Source organism: Trifolium pratense, linkage group LG7 (genome assembly GCF_020283565.1).
Source record: "Trifolium pratense cultivar HEN17-A07 linkage group LG7, ARS_RC_1.1, whole genome shotgun sequence".
NCBI lineage: Eukaryota > Viridiplantae > Streptophyta > Magnoliopsida > Fabales > Fabaceae > Trifolium > Trifolium pratense.
The window spans coordinates 51199380-51219331 of record NC_060065.1 but is presented as its reverse complement, the minus strand read 5'-3'; the positions used below and the strand labels follow the sequence as shown (position 1 = coordinate 51219331).

The 19952-nt window shown below is 32.4% G+C and overlaps 3 protein-coding genes and 5 non-coding genes across 8 annotated transcripts; all 8 read right to left on the bottom strand.

Moving 5' to 3' along the window:
- Positions 1 to 3700: 3700 nt before the first annotated feature.
- On the bottom strand, positions 3701 to 5886 carry LOC123894666 (protein TIC 20-IV, chloroplastic-like). Its single transcript, XM_045944719.1, has 3 exons — positions 5628 to 5886; positions 4871 to 4956; positions 3701 to 4506 (listed from the first exon to the last, which is right to left on the bottom strand). The coding sequence occupies exons 1-3, from the start codon at positions 5696 to 5698 to the stop codon at positions 3851 to 3853; spliced, it is 813 nt and encodes a 270-aa protein (XP_045800675.1). The 5' UTR covers positions 5699 to 5886; the 3' UTR covers positions 3701 to 3850.
- A 4549-nt stretch (positions 5887 to 10435) lies between these two features.
- Positions 10436 to 11145, bottom strand: LOC123896590 (protein TIC 20-IV, chloroplastic-like). Its single transcript, XM_045946960.1, has 2 exons — positions 11127 to 11145; positions 10436 to 11094 (listed from the first exon to the last, which is right to left on the bottom strand). Exons 1-2 carry the CDS (start codon positions 11143 to 11145, stop codon positions 10436 to 10438), a joined length of 678 nt encoding a protein of 225 aa, XP_045802916.1.
- Positions 11146 to 15611: 4466 nt separating this feature from the next.
- On the bottom strand, positions 15612 to 19653 carry LOC123894665 (uncharacterized N-acetyltransferase p20-like). Its single transcript, XM_045944718.1, has one exon. It carries the CDS (start codon positions 16518 to 16520, stop codon positions 15948 to 15950), a length of 573 nt encoding a protein of 190 aa, XP_045800674.1. The 5' UTR covers positions 16521 to 19653; the 3' UTR covers positions 15612 to 15947.
- Positions 18125 to 18213, bottom strand: LOC123900220. The gene has a single exon (XR_006805873.1). It is a non-coding gene; the product is annotated as a small nucleolar RNA snoR8a (small nucleolar RNA).
- LOC123900212 lies at positions 18265 to 18370 on the bottom strand. Its single transcript, XR_006805866.1, has one exon. It is a non-coding gene; the product is annotated as a small nucleolar RNA snoR97 (small nucleolar RNA).
- On the bottom strand, positions 18463 to 18577 carry LOC123900199. Its single transcript, XR_006805851.1, has one exon. It is a non-coding gene; the product is annotated as a small nucleolar RNA Z278 (small nucleolar RNA).
- LOC123900197 lies at positions 18816 to 18932 on the bottom strand. The gene has a single exon (XR_006805848.1). It is a non-coding gene; the product is annotated as a small nucleolar RNA Z278 (small nucleolar RNA).
- On the bottom strand, positions 19150 to 19234 carry LOC123900225. Its single transcript, XR_006805878.1, has one exon. It is a non-coding gene; the product is annotated as a small nucleolar RNA U36a (small nucleolar RNA).
- Positions 19654 to 19952: the final 299 nt, after the last annotated feature.

Sequence of the window (19952 nt, the reverse complement as noted above, 5' to 3'; positions counted from 1 at the left end):
CAGGGAGGGACAAAAATTATTGTTTTTGTGTTATCCTTAATATATATTTTGTTCAATCTCATAACCAGTTTTTAAATTAAACAGAGTACAACATAAATTATCTAGTCCGGTCTTCTATTTTTTTAGTCAACCAAACGCACCTTTAAGGTAAATAAATACGATACCCGAGTTCGAGTCTCGGCTCCTGCATCTATAATGTAATGTCCCTATTAACTAAGCTTACACGGACACAGTCTATTGATATTTTAAATATGAAATAAAATATCCGCAATTTTAACCTCGGATCCTCCATATCACTATAACTACCAACCAAACTTATATATAGCTTTTTTTTACTATTGGTAATATGATAAGTGAGAACTCTGTTAGTATAATATCTTATGGATTTTTACCATTGGATGAAAGTTTGATTTGAAAGGGTAATCCTGTTGTAAGGCTTAATTGCTTACCTATGTATGGTACATGGTCAAAACTTCGTTTACAAATAAAAAATGACCTTGAGCAAGCAACCTTTGGTTTGAGCTAAAATATGCAGAGGAAAATTTTTCCTCTATTTGACAACGTATAATTTGTTAGCCAGCCACAAAACAGTTTGCATTGATGTTGTTCCTTCGTTGCTAGTTAGTAATTGATACGTACTACCATACAAGTTTCTACTATTCTTCATAAATTTGTTTCTTAATCATATAAAAGTCTCTCAGAAGCAAACATAAAGATGTACAAATGTAACTCTGGCTGCCATTTGATTTTATGCAAGTTTATAGAAAGCATCAAATACAATTATCATATATTTTTAGTCATATAAACATTATGAGACCTTTGTGTTTAACAATAGTATTCGATTGGTCCTTTTAATTTAAATTTTTTAAATTTATCCTTTTAATTAGTTCTTTAACTTGTACTAACAGATTATACCGTTACTAAAGCCACTAGATTTGGTCTAGCGGTGAGGAGTTTGGATAGTATGTTATAGGTCATGAGTTCGATCCTCAGCTCATTGTAAACCAAAAAAAAATTATATCATTACTCTATTAATGAACTTCCATTACAAAATTGCTTATGGCTCTGTTTGGTAACACAAATAAGCTAGCTTATAGCTTATTATATGAGCTTATAAGCTTGTTTCAAAAAATTAGACCACAAAGTTAAATAAGCTTCCCTCAACTAACGGTCATATAAACATTTTTGTAACGGTGTACTTTGTTACAAAGTTAAATAATCAATTAAAAACTTAAAAAACAAAAAAGACCGATATGTTTCAAACTTTAAATTTTGACCCTTAATGTATTTGGCCTATTTTTCTTATTAGAAATGTTATTCAATTTTACGAGCCAACACTCTTATCCTATTTTTTGCTCTATTATATTATGACTATCAAATTGCTCTAAAACTCCATCATGCTCTTAACACACTTTCCCCGCATGAGATTGAACATCACAAGTGTGATATGAATAGTCTGGTAGGAGTGACTTGTGAGTACGTGACTAAATTAATTTTTTAATAGACTTTGATACTATATTAAATTTGAATTTGATCTAATTCAACCTTATAAAATTAACATGTAATATGAGAATTATCCTTTGTTTATAAACTTATGTTCAGACATTATTTCATCCAATGTAAAATTATTAACTGAAAATGCATTTGGTCTTGTAATGAATAGTAGTGATTCTAGTAGAAATACAAAAATCACAAAGAAGAGAATATTGTCTAATAGTAAGATCACTATGCTACAACCGAAGATTTGGTATCAAGAGAAATAATATTTCTACAACTAATTTGGAACAACCTTTAGGACATCTTTCTCTAAAATGGAAGAAGGTTGTCTTAAAATTTCTTCTAAATTAATTCTACAAATATAGCCACCAACATAGCCCCCAAACATGCTTGACCATTTTGAAATTGTGCAAGCATTTCTAACTACAGAATTAATACCTCAATTGACTTTTGCTTCTAAGGATCACTAAGCCTCTCAGCTCCACAAGTGAATAATGGTTTCAATGTTGCATTAGAGGATTGGAATAGTCGATAATGTATGCTAATCAAAACTGGGGCTAATGTTTCTGAATCCAAATCTTCCACTAATTAGGTTTAAACATTGATGTTCCAATTAAAAGCTCAATTCAAAACCACTCAACATTACATTTTATTTTTGGGAAAAGTTGGAGCAAATAATATTCCATCGATGAGTCTATGTGAAAATCGATACCAGTATATATTGCCAAATTTCTTCCACTCTAGTTCTGCCGGCTTATCCCTTTTTTTTCTTCTTGTTTTCTCCTCAAAGCCAAATTATATGTCCATTATACTAAGCCATGGCCCATGTTTTTTATGCGATTATTAATTAATGATAAATGCCTCTTTGTTATAAACATGGTTAATACCACCAGTTAACCTAAAGGATTGGCTACAGTTCTTATCATTGGTCAATTTTATCTTAACTGAAATTTACATTTTTGTTTGTACTGAATGTTGGTATGTTAGTTGGTTGCTCATTTCATCTTGAAAGCAACATACAGCCCACTAGGAGGAGAAAACAAGACAAATATTTGCACATAATTAATTACAAGTCCTCAAATCAATTAAGTTGTTCTCCTGTGATAAATTATGAATGTATTTGTCTCTATCCATCATGATAATGATAATTTACTACTGTTGAGACATGGCCAAATGTCTCTAAAACTACTGAGTTTCCATTAAAAAATCCTAAGTTCCCACTTAATTCAAATTCATGATAAAATCACTCATCAAATGTTATATTTTTCAGTTTTTGAAAAAGAAACTGATGCATGTTACCAAAAGATAAGAGGCACAAGAGGGCCAAGTACTACTAAAACAAATGGTTCAATAATTACAAGACCATCCTTTAAATAGTTTTACCTCTTCTTGACAGTATTACTACCAGAACAATGCAAATCAAAGACTCCATATTCTACATCAGATGACTTGCAACTCATACAAAACACACTTCACACATACAAAACATAATCTAATCACTATTATTAACAAGAGATCTCCCAAACTTTAGTAATTATGCCATTTATATCATTATTTACTTTCAATACTCAGCAATTGAAGAAACTACAAAAACCAAGGCAACCAAGCATAAGTGCATAACACTGTAAACAAGATAACCACCCATTCGTTTCCACAATTTAATCACTCCACCTATTATAAGATTACCATTCATTATATCAAAGCATATGACAGCAAGATTATTGCCTATTTCCCAAGCATCTGCTGTCCACACTAACCAGTGAGGTTTAATCACTTATTCCTCCACTACTACATCATGACAAAACAGCCAGCAAGATTTAAACACCACCATGATATTGAGTATCAGAATATTTTAATCTTTGAGGACAACCAATTCCAAGTAATAACACCCAAATACAAGGCGTCTATATAACTATTTTGTGCACTCTCTTATTAGGGCTGGACACCAGACAGATACTACCAATTTCAAAACTATAAAACATAATTCATGACTTAACAAAGTATAATAAGGCACATTTTATTTGTATGCATCAAATGTTAATAAAGTAATGATAATGGATTGGGCCAGTAAGAATATAGACTAACATTGAGCCCTTTTAGAGTTTTTGGTTAACAATTTATAGGCAGTTTTTATGAGAAATAGTTGTATACATACTCAAGTTTATTAGGATGGTAGGGAGAAACAAGAAAAACAACAGCGCGATTATTAGAATCCTTATCAGGATTTCAATATCCTTTATCTCTTTATATAATAGAATAAAATGTCAACTACAGTCTACAAACAATAATGACAATCATTCCTTTCACTGCAAAACCACATAAAGATTACTACAAATATGCTCTTGACTACTTCCTAAAACGGTCGCTGGAACCCTCCTAAGTTAAATAGAGAGTGGAGGAAAGCTGATTCACTAATAACAGGGATGTTCGAAAATGTACCAAGAAGAGCACACCTAATGGAATGCATGGTTATGACAATGTATGTCAACGCCACAGCAGCCCAGTAATACATCCCAAGTGTTCCCTTGAAGTGTATAAGCGGCATGAAATTACTTGCAACCCATACAATCTGTAGAGCAATTTCTAGTAGCATTCCCGTCATTAAATGGAATCTGAAGATAAGGGGGAAGTCCCTATTTTTTACCACTACCACGATAGCCAAATAGCAGTATAATATAGGGAACCAGGGTGGCAATCGGTTGACAGCTCCTGGGATATAAAATATCAAATTTTCAAATAATTTGAATTTATCAAGTAAAGGTTCTAGATAATACCCAGTTGCTGACATCTGCAGTGCTATTAGATAGGGTATACAAGACAAAGTCCTCCACCACCATTCTGGCTTCTCGGCATTCGCAGGGATTCGAAAGCCAGACCAATGATATATATAAGCTTGTGGACGGGTACTAGAACTGCTTCTTCGAGATTTGGGAACACTGAGTGAGAGGTGACCACGGTTTTCAGTAGATAGTGGAGATGAAACAGCAGTGAGTCGTGGAGATGATTTTCCTGAAATAAAAAAATTGGGGAATAAAAAACTAAGAAACAATTTTTAGATGTACTGTAACGAAATAACACATGCAAATTCAAAAGTGTTGCATTTAGATGACATAGCATATACATATCTTCAAGTTTTAGCATCAAAATCAACAGGAACGTTATGATGAAATAAGCTAAGATAACAAATAAGTTTTGCGAATCCTCCTACTTATTCGTTGTGAGTGGAAACAATAACTGCTTTAAAGCAGTGTATGCTTACAACAAGATCTAATATTTCATTATAATCATATTTATGCAACTGGGCACTGGCTAAAGCCTAAATATCACAGATAAATCCATAAAAACGATGTTGCAAATCATGATGCATACTTACCCAGAGAACTGCCCGCAAGAGCTTTGATGGTAAAATTCTTTTTCCTGTAGAATGTAACGCGTCTTTCTGGAATCAAATCTTTATTCCTAATTGAAAACCAAATACCCATAAATTGTGAGTTTCAAAATACAAAATAAATGATAACCAATAAAGCAAAGAAAAACATACATAACTTATGAGTCATGACAACAACAACAACAACAAAGTATCAATCATGAAGCATGTGACAAACATCTATACCTCAACAACAAATCCTTTCAGTAAGAACATAAACATGTGTGCTGATTTTCAAATTCCTCGACACTATTACAAAATCCCTTATATAATCCCATATATGAAGTAAATCCTAACATTCAAAATTTGTGCTATATTATCCAAACAGAAAATTTTAGATGCCGAAAATACACAAAAACACAAAGATATATAGTATTTTTTCGTCAATTTTGCAATTCGATTTAACATTTATTTTAAAATTTATACAAGCTCTACTTGAACTTCCTCAGAAAACCTAATAAACAAAGTTAAGATATTTTCAAATTATTCACAATTTGATCAATAAGATAAGATAACAAATATTTTCAAATTGAATGCTAAAAATCATTAACCCTAGACATGTTAAATATGAAATTGAAAAAGAAAACAGGATTGATACATAAAAAACAAATGCGAAATATTCGAAGATGTATATAACAATTGCGAAACGCGAATTATCGAAAATTGAAATGGAAAAGGGAAAGAAATGGTTATGGCGAATTACCGGAGAGGAGGAAGGCGGAGAATAGAAGGGTTAGTTAGGGTTGTTGCTGCTGCGGCTAATTGACCGGCCATCGTCTTCTATCTTTCCTTCGTCTTGAAACTTCCGTTACCCAAACCCCTTTTTATTATTCTTTTTATTTTTTTTTAAATCTTTTTGGAGTAAGTGTTGCCTTTGTGTATGGAAGGATCTCGAATTTTGAGGACAAATTACCAGAGGCGGTGGCATTCACAAACCAAAAAGGTTTTCATTTTATTTATTTTTTTAAATGGTTTTTTATTTTCCAATAATATACTTTTAAACAGACTCACGCATAGAACTTCGACTCGTGTGGTGCACGAATCTAATTAGTTGTAAGATGTAACAATAAAATAAGATATAATAATTGTAGTACCATAAGATGTATGAGCTAATAGATATAGGAATGAGATAGGTGGGGGTGCCAACATAGTTGGGATGTCCACTTATAACTTGATATCTAAACGCTCTTAATTTATCTAAAAAAAAGATGTATGAAAAAAAACACATTTAACATTAGTTCAACAATAAATTTAGATAAATATTTATACAACAAAAATTATGTCATATTAGGAAATACTGGTGATGGAAGATATATCCCAACATGCTTAATACTGACCATGTGAAAATACTGGTGATGAAAGATATATCCCAACATGCTTAAGAGATTGTCCCTAACTCTTATTAATAGTCATCGCAAAAGAAATCATTAAAGGAAATTGTCTCCGTTGAAATTTTAAAAAAAAAAATTTACGTTAGATAGTGTCTGAAAAAATCTAGGTATGAAAACTTGATCACCAATATTACTTCATGAAATAATTTTTCCTTCAAAAACACGTTTTATCAATCTCGTAATAATAAGTCTTGTTCCATTGCATAATCCTATTTTTTTTATTCAAATTCCTTAATAGCATAGCTTTAACTCCAACTTTAAGTCTCAACTTGTGATTTGGAAGTCCCGACGTAGAAATTGTGTTAAAGAATCCGGGAGTCTAAACATCACCACTGCATGACCATCTACATTGTTCCACTGCATAATCCTAATTTTTTTTATTCAAATTTCTTAATACCATAACTGGAACTCCAAATTTAATTCTCAACTTGCGATTTGAAAGCCCTGACGTAGAAACTGTATTAAAAAATTCGGGAGTTTGAACACATCCACTGCATGACCATCTACATTGTGTGTGAGTCGGGTATCATAACTCAAATATATATTTTCTTCACCGGAAATTAAATCCAACCTATAATAATTTATTGTGTCGACTGTGCAATTTTTAGGAGATAGTATAGCTCTATTTTTGAAATATGTTATACCGTTCATGTTTTATAAAAGATGTGAATATGTGCTTTGAATGATAGATGCATGATGATCACCTGAATTCTAAATCACTGTCGTTGCTATCTCCAATTTCTCCATCGCCAACATCCGAAACTCATTCAGAAACAATCTCTTTTGTTCAACGTCTATACATGAAGCACCACCGAGAAGCCTCATGTTTTTACTTAATGTTAAAACTTCACAAAAATTCCAAAGAACCGAAGAAATAATAGTAGCATGAACAAATTATGGCCTTGTACCTTTGGGTATTATTCATAGAATTTGTCTGAAATCTCCGCCAAAAACAAAAACTTTTCCACCTAAGGGAATATATTTATTTTTTTCATATCAATAGACTTAAGAATATCTTTTAAAATTCGATCAACAGCTTCAAAGTAGTGTTTGTGCATCATTGATGCTTCATCCCATATAATATGTTTGCCTTTTGTATTAATGACGCCAAAGGGCTATGAAACATGTTGAAAACCTGTCAGTATTTAGAGGAATACAAAACCTTGAATGTGCTGTTGTACCACCAGGTATAAGCAATGCTACATAATAACTTCGATATTTAATTTGTAGATCTTCGATGAATTTGTCTTGATCATAGTATAATATATACTCCGTAATTATAATAATATATAGTAAAAAAAAATTGAATAATGTATATAAACAAATAAGTGGGTTGTGAAGTGGAAGAAATAGTCACAAGAAAGGGGAGGTTTGAATTGTGACCCTTTTTAAAAATTAATCCTGCATTCTACAAAATTGATCTCAAGTGTATACTTGGATAAATGTTAGTGAATTATAGAACAGCTTGGTCTGAGAACGTTCTTTACTATAAAATAGATTGTTCTGGGAACGTTCTCTACTGCGTGACAATTCAAATTAAATATAATGAAGTGCTTTGTGTGATGTGTGTTTACAGTAAATAAAAGAGAATAAGGAAGAGAAACAACACACAAACAATTATCCTGGTTCACCCCTTAATAGTATGGGCTACTCCAGTCCTCACGCTCCTGTGAGATTATCCACTATGAGATACTACCGATCTCAAATTACACTTCTTCCTTGATCTAGTCCAACATCATAATCTTCCAAGCTTCACTCGCTTGATCTACCTAAGTCCTCCAGACTTTATAAGGTGTCACTCAATCAATAGTTACGTATTGACTTGAGTCAATCTTTTACAAATGATGATGGTTTGGATCTTCAAGCTTTTACAAAAACTCAAACAATTGAGAAGCTTGTTACAATGGAAAAAACTCTCAGTTCACTCAAATGATATACTGATCCTATTATTGAGATTACAATGTTTGGAGTGAGAGAGATTTAAATAAAGAGACAAAGATGTAACCACTTAAAAATGGGTTATGTTGAAAAATGGTCTCTTGAGTTATTTGCTTTTAGAAACTCAAAGGTTAGTTTGAGAAGCAAATAAAAACACTCTAAACTCAGAAGTATGATGAGAATGTAGATCTTGAGTGTGAGTGATAAAAGAAGAGTTTTATGACTTGTAGACAAAAACAAGTGATTGATGATTTGTAGCTTCAACTCTTGCTCTTCAATGTTGCCAAAGCCTTCCTTTTATAGTTGAACCTTGAGTCTTCAGTTCCTTGGTCCCAAAGGAAGTTTTCCAACGGCTAGTTGCTTCAAAATAGACAGCTCATGCTGAATTGTTGAGTAGATAAGTTCTGACTGTTCTTTCTCAGAACGTTCTCTCTGCTGTTCTTCATATTTTCAAACAAAAGAGCCATAATGACAGCTTGCAATGGGCTGTGGATAGTTGTTCTTTGCTTTTCCACCAAGTATAGCCGTTACAAATCATTTAAACACGTTTTGGCCAGCTGTAGATGAGTTTGCATCTTCAAATGTAAAGGACAGTCATTCTCAGCATCGTTCTCAGAGTGTTCTCCAGACTGGGTAATATATGACTTTGTTCTTTTGAAGCAGATTTGATGCATGACAGAAACCAGCTGTTCATGATGTCCTTTCCAAGTACTTTCTTTCTTGATTAAAAATTAATCTCTTTGGAGAATGTTCATTTAATAATGAAATTGAAAGTACATGACAACTATGAGTTGAAGATGTGTTGTCCCATTCTCATTGGTCTATGTAAACTTTGTCTAAACACACTTGAGACACCTGATGAGATATTGCCTTGAGAATTTATCATGTTGCACATGTTTGATCCTTAACTATGGCCAAAGGGGAAAGTCACTTTTCTCCCAAATATTCCTTGCCTTAATTGATCATAAACTGTTGTGATCTTGTGATTTAAAACCAAGATAAAAGTGTTTCTTTGTCTTGAACAAAGTTGACTTAAAGAAATAAGTACTTTTGCTATGAAGCTCGTTCTTGGAGAAAATGAAGCATGAACTGTAGAATGTTCTCAGAGCATTCTTGAACCAGCATTCAAGATTTTCTTCAAGGAGTGAGACACGCGATCTTGATCAATTAACTTGAAATCTTGCTGCTGCAAAACTTCCCTCAATTTCTCTTTGATGTTTTGCACACATGGTTGCTTGCTCATTGATGATCTTTAAGATTCTTTAGTGGAGGCATGAGAGTACTCATCATTGAGAATGATTAAAACATTTATTCGTTGTGCATAAGCTCCTTTGAAAAACTCATGACCATCATTCTCAAATGTTATCATCTTGAGAAACTTTGGTAAAATGATACTTTGAGTAGGTTATGAAGATCCTCAATGAATGCATCATATTAATTGTAGTAGTAAATTCTCAAAGCATATAACTCAAAAACTCATTGTAACCCTTGTCACATAAAATCAATATATTCTTGAGTAGCTTGTGATGCAGGTTTTTCCATCCTAATTCTTCAACTATGATCCTCAAATTCTTCCTTGATTATTCAATACTTGTTGTGATCCTTGTAGTGATGAGGAAGACAATTAACCATGAAGCTCACTTTCTTGCTTGATCCTTCGATGAATCTTTTTATGATTCAAAACAACAGTCTTTAAAAATCTTCTTGAAGCTTGTGATACTACTGTTGTAATTATCTGATGATACTCCAATTCTTTCATTATTTGAGTATATAAATGCACTTGTTGACGTGAGTAGCCTCTAGCTCGTCCACTTGCTAATATTTATCTTTCAACAAAAACTCAAGTGCAAACATCAGTAGATCACCATTCATAAAACTTAACATTTATTCCATAAGGTTTGTTGTCATTAAAACACTAAAATGGATTTTGCCTCAACAGGTTGATTTCTATTTAAACAAAAGTATGCTTTGATTTCATATTTATCAGATGTTGGTTACAAAATTATATCAAATTGATTGATATAACTTAGTGGCAATTATTAGAATCCTTATTACAATATCTCTTTGTATAATAGAATAAAGAAAAATGTTAAACAGTGTTCCGGAGCATTCGTTAAGAATATCAATATGAAAATATTATCTTGTAAATTGTGCATTCAAATATTATGCTCTTGACTACTTACTAAAACGGTCGCTGGAACCCTCCTAAATTAAATAGAGAATGGAGGAAAGCTGATTGACTAATAACAGGGATGTTCGAAAATTTACCAAGAAGAGCACACCTAATGCAATACATGGTTATGATAATGTGTGTCATCGACAAAGCAGCCCAGTAATACGTCCCAAGTGTTCCCTTGATGTGTATAAGCGGCATGAAATTACTTGCCTGCGATACTATCTGTAGAGCAGTTTCTAGTAGAACTCCCGTCATTACATGGAATCTGAAGCTAAGGGGGAAGAAGTCCCTATTTTTTACCACTGCCTCGGTAACCAAAAACCCGTATAATATATGGAACCAGAATGGCAATCGGTTGAGAGCTCCTGGGATATAAAATAACACATTTCTATCTAATTCGAATTTATTAATTAAAGGAACTAGGTAATTCCCAGTTGTAGACAACTGCAGTGCTAGTAGATAGGGTATACATGATAAAGTCCTCCACCACCATTCTGGCTTCTCATCATTCGCAGGGATTCGAAAACCAGACCAATGATATATATAAGCTTGTGGAAGGGTACTAGAATTGCTTCTTCGAGATTTTGGAACATTGAGCGAGAGGTGACCATGATTATCAGTAAATAGTGGAGACGAAACAGCCGTGAGTCGTGTAGCTGATTTTCCTGAAATAAAAAAAAAATGGGGAATGAAAAACTGTTGAATTTGTGATTCATTTGTATAATTAATGTCTCTAAAGCCTATTACGTGTTGTACAAGTAACTGTCAAAGTTTGTTGTAAACGTTTGCTTAGGTGTCAAACAATTGGTTAGTTGTGTTAGTTAGTGAGCTGGCAATTCAGTTAGAGTGTGTTTGGATGATAGATTCTAAAAATTCAAGGGATTTTAAATATTAGGCAATTTAATTGATTCAATTAAATTCCTTTGATTTTCAAATTCCAGTGTTTGGATAAAGTGTTTAAATTCCATCAATTGTAAAATTCTTTGTTTGGATAATGTAATTAAATTTCTTTCATTAAATTTTATTTATTTTAATAAAATGACCCTAAACCCAAAAATTTGCCGAAAAACCGAAAAAATCGGTGGAAAAACCTAAAACCGGTCAAAAACCATAAATCGGCTGAAAAACCTAAAATCGACTATAAACTCTAAAATCGGCTGAAAACCCAAAAAATTAATCGAAATCCCAAAAATCGACCCTAAACCCAAAAAATCGGCCGAAAAACCTAAAATCGGCAAAAAACCCAAAAATCGACTATAAACCCTAAAATTGACCGAAAACGAAAAATCAACCGAAAAACCCAAAAATCGACTATAAACCCTAATATCGGCCGAAATCGACTATAAACCCTAATATTGACCGAAATCGACTATAAACCCTAATATCGGCCGAAAAATGGGTTTATAGTCGATTTTAGATTTTTTGGCTGATTTTGGGGTTTATAGTCGATTTTAGATTTTTTGGCTGATTTTAGGTTTTCGGCCGAGTTTTTTGGGTTTAGGGATGATTTTAGATTCTTCGGCCAATTTTTTGGGTTTTCGGCCGATTTTAGGGTTTATAGTCAATTTATGGAATTTTGGCCGGTTTTAGGTTTTATAGTCGATTTTTTGGATTTTGGCCGATTTTAGGTTTTCGGCCGATTTTTTGGGTTTTCGGTCGATTTTTGGTTTTTCGGCCGATTTTTTGGGTTTGCAGCCGATTTTAGGGTTTATAATCAATTTTTGGAATTTTGGCCGATTTTTCGGGTTGCCGACCGATTTTAGGGTTTATAGTCGATTTTTTAGATTTTGGCCGATTTTTTGGGTTTTCGGTCGATTTTTGGTTTTTCGGCCGATTTTTTGGGTTTTCAGCCGATTTTAGGGTTTATAGTCGATTTTTGGAATTTTGGCCGATTTTAGTTTTTTCTGCCGATTTTAGGGTTTATAGTCGATTTTTGGGCTTTTGGCCAATTTTAGGTTTTTTCTGCCGATTGTTTGGATTTTCGGCCAATTTAGCGTTTATCGTCGATTTTAGGTTTTTCGGCTAATTTTATGTTTTACGATCAATTAGTAATTTTTAAAAGTTTATAGAGAAGAAGGAATTTCAAATTCTTTGATTTTAGGTGTCATTTTGAAATTCTCTAAATTTAACTTACAAAATACTTCATAAATTTTCATCATTTTGAAAATTCTTCAAATTTTCATCAAAACAATGGAATTCACCTCAAATTATTTGAATTCCCTCAAAACATTACTTTACCTCAAAAAATTCCCCATCCAAACACACTCTTAGGTTTTTAGCAAGTGATTTAGAGTTAGTTGGAGAGTAGTTATTAGTTAGTTTTAATTTTGTGTGTGTGTTGCTTGTTTGTTAAGCAACTATTATAAAATGCAATGTGTGCATTCATTAGTGATCGTAATCAATTTTTGTGAATGTAGATGAATAAAAACTCTCTCTTTTCTCTCTAATCTCAGTTGATTACATCTTGCATTCATTCATTCTTCATTCTTTCTCCTAGTTTCTGCAAAATCAGAAACTTGTGTGTGCGCGCATCATTGTGCTTAGGCGTGCAACACAAGCCTGATTCAGTGTTGTGTATGTGCTGTGTTTTGTGAAATTGCTGCGCTAACAAAAACTAGAAACAATTTTTAGGTACTGTAACGAAATAACACATGCAAATTCAGAAGTGTTGCATTTAGATGACATAGTGTATACTGTATACATGTTTTTAAGTCTTAGCAAAAAAATAAACAGAAACGTTATGATGAAATAAGCTAAAATTACATAAGTTTCAAGGATCCTCCTATTTATTCTTACAACAAGATCTAATATTTCATTATAATCATATTAATGCAATTGGGCACTGGCTAAAACCTAAAAATCACAGATAAATCCGTAAGAAAAATGTTGCAAATCATGATGCATACTTACCCAGAGAACTGCTTGAAAGAGCTTTGAAGGTAGGAATCTTTTTCCTTTGGAATGTAACGCGTCTTTGTGGAAACAAATCTTTATTCCTAGTTGAATACCAAATACACATAAATTGTGAGTTTCAAAATACAAATAAATGATAAACAATCGGTGGCGGATCTGGAAATTTTCTTTGGTGGAAATTAAAAAATATTATTGTATAACAAATGAAAATATTGTTGGACAGATAAGGTGATTTCACGTTTTCCTTTCGAATTTTCTCCTTAGACAAGTGTTGGGAATTGAACCTCAAACAACTTACTTAAATGACTCAAATCTCTTACTGTTTGTACCAATTCATTGTGTAGAAGATACCTAATTTATTTTGCTAACGAAATTAAATGAATATATAATACTTTTTTTTTATAAAACACAAATAAAAAGAGAAAACTAAGAATTAAGAACAAAAAGAAGAGGAAATAAAAGGTTTGTGTTACTCTCTTATCAGGAGAGGCTACAAAATAATTAAGAAGAATAAAATTATGAGACACATTGTGTGAAAATTTTGATTGGAGAGTTGGAGGTCCTAGAGAAAATAAATTAAGAAGTAGAAATTGTGTTAATAAAAAGTTGAAAACCGTAAACGAAAAAAAAAAAATTGAACCGAAAAGATAATTTTGTAGTACTAATTATGTGTAAGTGTAAGTTTTTATTGTGAAATAGTCTAGTTGCTAAAAATTTCACCTTAAAGATGAATAAGTGGAGTGTTTGGAGTTTAAACTCCGACTCCTGCACATTAACAACTGAGCTGAATTCACGGAGATCGTGTAAGTGTAAATTAGCAGCTTAATCAATCTTATGAGAGAGCTTGCAAAAATTATACTAATATTTTGTTACATTATTATTAAAGAAAATATATGTTTCATAGTGGCGGCTTGAGCCCCCGATCCGCCACTATAAAACAATAAAGCAAAGAAAAACATACATAACTCATGAGTCATGACAACAACAACAACAAATGATCAAATCATGAAACATGTAACAAACATCTACACATCGACAACAAATCTTTTCATCTCTACACCTTTCAGTAAGAACATGGATATTCAAACCTTACCGGAGAGAAGGAAGGCGGACAAGATAAGGGTTGGTTAGGGTTGTTGCTGTGGCGGCTAAACCGGCCATTGTCTTCTATCTTCCTTCGTCTTGAGTCCTCCGTTACCCAAACACGTTTTTATTATTCTTTTCTTTTATTCTTTCTTTTTTTAAAAAATCTTTTTGGAGTCGTTTTTTGGTTTTATTCAGAAGTGTTGCCTTGTGTATCAAGGATCTCAAATTTTGAGGACAATTACCGGAAGCGGTGGCATTCACAAACCAAAAAGGTTTTCATTTTATTTATTTTTTTAAACGGAGATTTTTTATTTTGTCCAATAATATACTTTTAAACGGGAGATTTTGTTTGTAAAAAAAAAAGGGGGATTTTTTATTTTTTAATATATTAGTGTTTAGATTCACACACAATATGCATTGGAGAAGTGAAAAATTTAGGGTTTGGCCTGCCTCTTCAATAATATTTGCACTACTATAAATTGAGTTATTTTTACGAGATAGATATTTTTCTTTTCACTTGAAAAAAATACTAATACAATATTATATTATCTTTTGAAATTTTATTTTAATCTTGTAAACAAAATTCTTTTAAAAACTATATAGACACGTATTCCCACAAAATTTAAAATCAATTTTTTTTAATGTTAATCGCTGAATTTGAACAGAAGGGTATGTTGATTATGTTGTTAAGAAGTCCCACATCGGTTGAGAGATGGTCTGACTAAGTGTTTACAAAGTAGAGGCAATCCTCACTTTACAAGCCGGTTTTGTAAGGTTGAATTGTTAGGCATGTATGTTAGTGTGCTTGTGCTAGTCAGTGTCTAGGCCTGCTTATGAGCGTGCGCGCTGCAAGGCCTTGGGCTTGCCTGCCAGGCCTAGAATCTGTGTTGCTTAGTTTACAAGCTATTGTATCCTTGCCTAAATAATTCACTCTTGTGAATGAATAAACTAGCTGATTACCCTCTAATAATCAACATGAATTAGACCCATATAAAATCTAAAATATGTAAGGGATCAGGACATGCGGTGTTTTAATGATTTTTTTTTTATTGATTTACCACTATGATAGAAGATTAATACTATGATACAAGAGTGAAATCTATTAAAATAGATTATACTATGAGTGAATTATTTAGACTCATAAGTTATGTATCTATAATTTAGTATTGGACAAGTTTATAAAACAACCGATATGGCATTAAAATAGATTTCATTTTTATCAGAACAATATGATTAACTCAGTTAATAGGGACATCACAATATATATGCAGGGGTCAGAGTTCAAACTCCGGACACTCCACTTATTCACGAGTGGAATTTTTAGTCAATAAACTACTTGACAAAATAAAATATTGAACTTTTTAATATAATAAGTATGGTATTTCCACCATTTCATGTATCAAGACGAGAAGGCCAAGATCTCTCCCTCCTCTAAATGACTCTATGTCAAGACACCATTTCATGTATCAATATGTGTGCCCTTTGGTGAAAATTTGCTCATATTTTCTAAACAAATTAATCATAGCTGAAGATCAGTTGAAAGAATACTGAACATGATCATATCTCTGTTTTTTCCTTTCATGAACAAATACTTCCTGAGAACTCCCTCCTTTTGAAAACCAGCTTTCTCCAGCACTCTTTGAGACCCAACATTTTCCACATCAACAAGAGCTTCAAGCCTTTCCAAGTGTGACATTTCACTGAATGCAGCCATAACAATTTGTTTCACAGCACACGTTGCAATCCCTTTACCCCAATATTTAGAGCCTAGATTATAACCAATTTCTGCAGATTTGTTTCTACTTTTATCATCAAGTGAACTTGCAAACATAAGCATGCACCCAATAGCACGATCATTATGGCATATTGCTTTGCAACGTAGAAACTTGGTTTCTATACTTTCAATGAATTTGATTGCATCATCTTTGCTAGTGTAAGGTTCCCAAGAGCAGAAATTGGCCACTTTTTCATCGGTTGACCACACCATGATATCGTCAAGGTCCGAAAGATGAAAGGGTCTGAGTGTTATTTGGGTTAAATCAATGCTATCTTCTTTGGCACATGGTTTGGAAGAAATAATTTTTTCCTCCATTAGAACACTTGTTTCTGTTTTGAGTCAATTTAGATTGATGCAAGTGTTTGATGGTGTCTATCGAGTTTTAGGCTATTTATAAGTCATGGAAACTGAAATAATAAAATAAACTAGAGTGAAAGGAAGTAGCATGGAAGAATGTGTCTATATATATATATTACTTGGAGTTGGGATCAAGCAAAGAAAAAGATGCTGCCAAGATTGACTTTTTTGATGCATAATGCCATGATTAATTAATTAACTAAACTATGTGACCAACTGATATATTATCTATTTTCTGTCTCAAGTGGCTGAACCGAACCAATCGGTTTGACCAAGATTGATCATAGTTTCTGAAAGTAGATACAATACAACACAAACAGCACCTTACATTTGTTGCTAAGGTCGTAGTTTCTGCTTCTCTATTATGAAGAGCATTATCTTTGAGAAACTATGAAGTACTAGAAAGCATCGTTCATTTTAAGTTATAAAATCCATTTCAATCCAACAATAAATTGCAATTTCTCCCATGTTTTTGAATTTTGCAACTTGGTTTATTGGTCATCTTTTTATAAAATATGCTCGATTGCACACCTCAATTAAGATCATAAGTTTCCTCGATGTATTTTGAGTTAGGTTAACATAACAAACTCTTCAAATAGAGAAATTTAGCTTTAAATAATAAAAGAAAGTTAATGTTAAATAGATAGATTATACAAGTACAAAAAAAAATATTTCTATATTAGACTTGATAACATGTGCCCTAAGGACACATGTTAACATTTTCTTAATTTTATTTATAGAAAATGTTAACATGTGTCATAAGGGCACATGTTAAAAATGCAAATATAGCAATATTTTATTGAAACTTGTAGATTATACTTTTTAAACATTAAAATCAATGTATTATTAAATGCATAATTCTAATTTTAGATACCATGTACCTTAAACACATGTTAACATATGTACCATGGCTTCAAATAGAATGTACAATTTATCTCCAAGTAAATAGATGTCCTGCTTCTCTATAAGGTTGAAAAATTCAATGACAATTTATAGTTTCTGAAAGTAGTTCGAACACAATAAACTACACCTTACATTTGCTACTGCAGTTAAGTTCAAGTAAGGATAGGGTTAAAATAAGTGAAACAAAGGTCAGCATTTAAAAGAAATTCAAATAGCATGAACATACACTCAAAAGACTAGGATCAATAATCATCCCAAAAACCAAAATAACAATCCAATGATACCACATATTGCTAGATATTAATTCCTACAAGGCATAAAGAAAAAAGTTTCAATCTAATTACAGGTATTACAAAAATTTATGTCTTAGGATACTCAGAATACAAGAATGATGCAAAAGGATACTCAGTATATGTAGTAATAATCATTGACATGTTGAAAAACTAACTTGTTAGAATATGGAGGTGTGCGTAACCCCAATCTCAATAAATTTTGGATGGGGCTTTAAACACCACTCAATCAATATAAGGAGTTAGCTAGAGAGAAAACATTCATGTAAATCATGCTCTACAAAACAGCATTGTTACTCCAGTACATGGTCATGAAATCCAATAAATCATAAACAAAGAACAAAAATCAACTCCTATATAGAAAGGGGGTGATGCTCATATTCTATGGGTGTAAATTGTCTATCATGCCATGTCAATGGCATTCAGTACGAGGAATTGTTTATAATCATCACAGCAACCCCTATATTCAAAATACTCCAAATTATATATGTTGCAATCTACTTATTAAGAAATGTTGTGCTGTTATTTGTCTCCATTCTCGTGGTAACAAAAGATGAAGCTGATAGACAACACTAAATCTATGAGTTTTTTCAGACTCTAAACCAAATTAAAAAGGAAAAGAGTATAGTTGAAACTCAATAAAGCTAAATGGAAATGCTAAATATGGCAATGCTAAATTCAAAAGTAACAAATAATAAGACTAGTGAATCTCAGTTTAATCTCTTTATGTCATTGGAAATGTAGCAACACCAAGTAGGTTCACCCTGATAAACAGGATCTTGGGTATACTACAACCTCAAACAAGTTGGATTGTTAAAAAACATCATTGGTAGTAGACAAAAACACAATTTAGCTAACCAAAACTCAACTAGTACTAGATTACTTAAAACAAACAAAGAAGTACATATATATTAACCCTCACAATGTTAAGCATGTATTTATAGTAAAACAAAGATAAAGATATTTTCAACAATCAAACAAAGAAATATGATCCAAATTATAATTAGCATTTAGAGTATTGATGGTAAAACAAGATAGTATTAAACTTTCAATAATCAAAGCCTCATTCAATCCATTAATGTCATATGAATGTATCTTCACCAAGTAGGTTCTCCCTGTAAACAGGGGCTTAGATCCAAAACACCTCAAAAAATTCGGATATAATATAATCATAGGCAATTCTAATGCATCAAATTAACATAAGCAATAAAAATACAATTACAATCAAATCAAAAGTAATACACAAATGACAAAACACAAAGATAAATAATAATAAGAATTGTACTAGTCATTACCAAATTGTAATAACAACCAAGGCTTAGGTGATTATATCCAATTGGGCTGCTCTGAAGATCAAACTAGCTAAAACAAACTAAACAAAAAACATTAAAATTTGGCTCATATTAAGAAATTCAACCATTTATTCCGATATACTTCATAGAAAAACTCAGAAGCGCGGATAATATATAATCATAGCCAAAATTTAGGGTTTCACAAAAAAAAATGAAAAATCTTAGAAGTGTATAAATAATGTGGCGGATTTTTTTAGAGGCATAAACATTGAAAGGTTAAAACCACCACGTGAAAACCGCTAAAGAATCGATTTGTGCCTCTATGACTAGCTTTGATTTTCATGGCAAATATTTGAAAACAAGATAAAGGTGTAGTGAGGCAAATTCAACAAACAAAAAGAAAATTTAAAAACATTGAGATTTTGTGATGACATATAGAATTCTAGTTCTAGATCTACAGCAGCGGCTATTGCTTAACCCTATCATGCTATGGGGATTTATATCCTCTCATGTTTTTCCTCTCCGATTCTCTCTCGGATCCGAGAGTACCGGAGAGGAAAAAACAAGGAAGATCTAAATCCCGTACAATGGTGGGTTATGAAGGTTGTGAATGAAGAGAGAAGGGATGGTGCTATGAATTTATAGAGCTGCAGTAAAACCCTAAAACCCGAATGTTATGAGCCGGGTTGGAATTGCTTTACAAAACTACTTTGATTTTTATTGGGCCCAAGTCATATTTGATTTTTTCTTTTTTTTGTCAAGTAGCCTAGCGGCTAGAAATTCCACCCTTAAGATGGATAAGTGGGATGACCGGGGTTCGAACCCCGGCCCTCTGCATATATAATGCAATGTCCAACCAATTGAGCCAAGCTCATGGGACAAGTCATATTTGATTTTATTCCTAA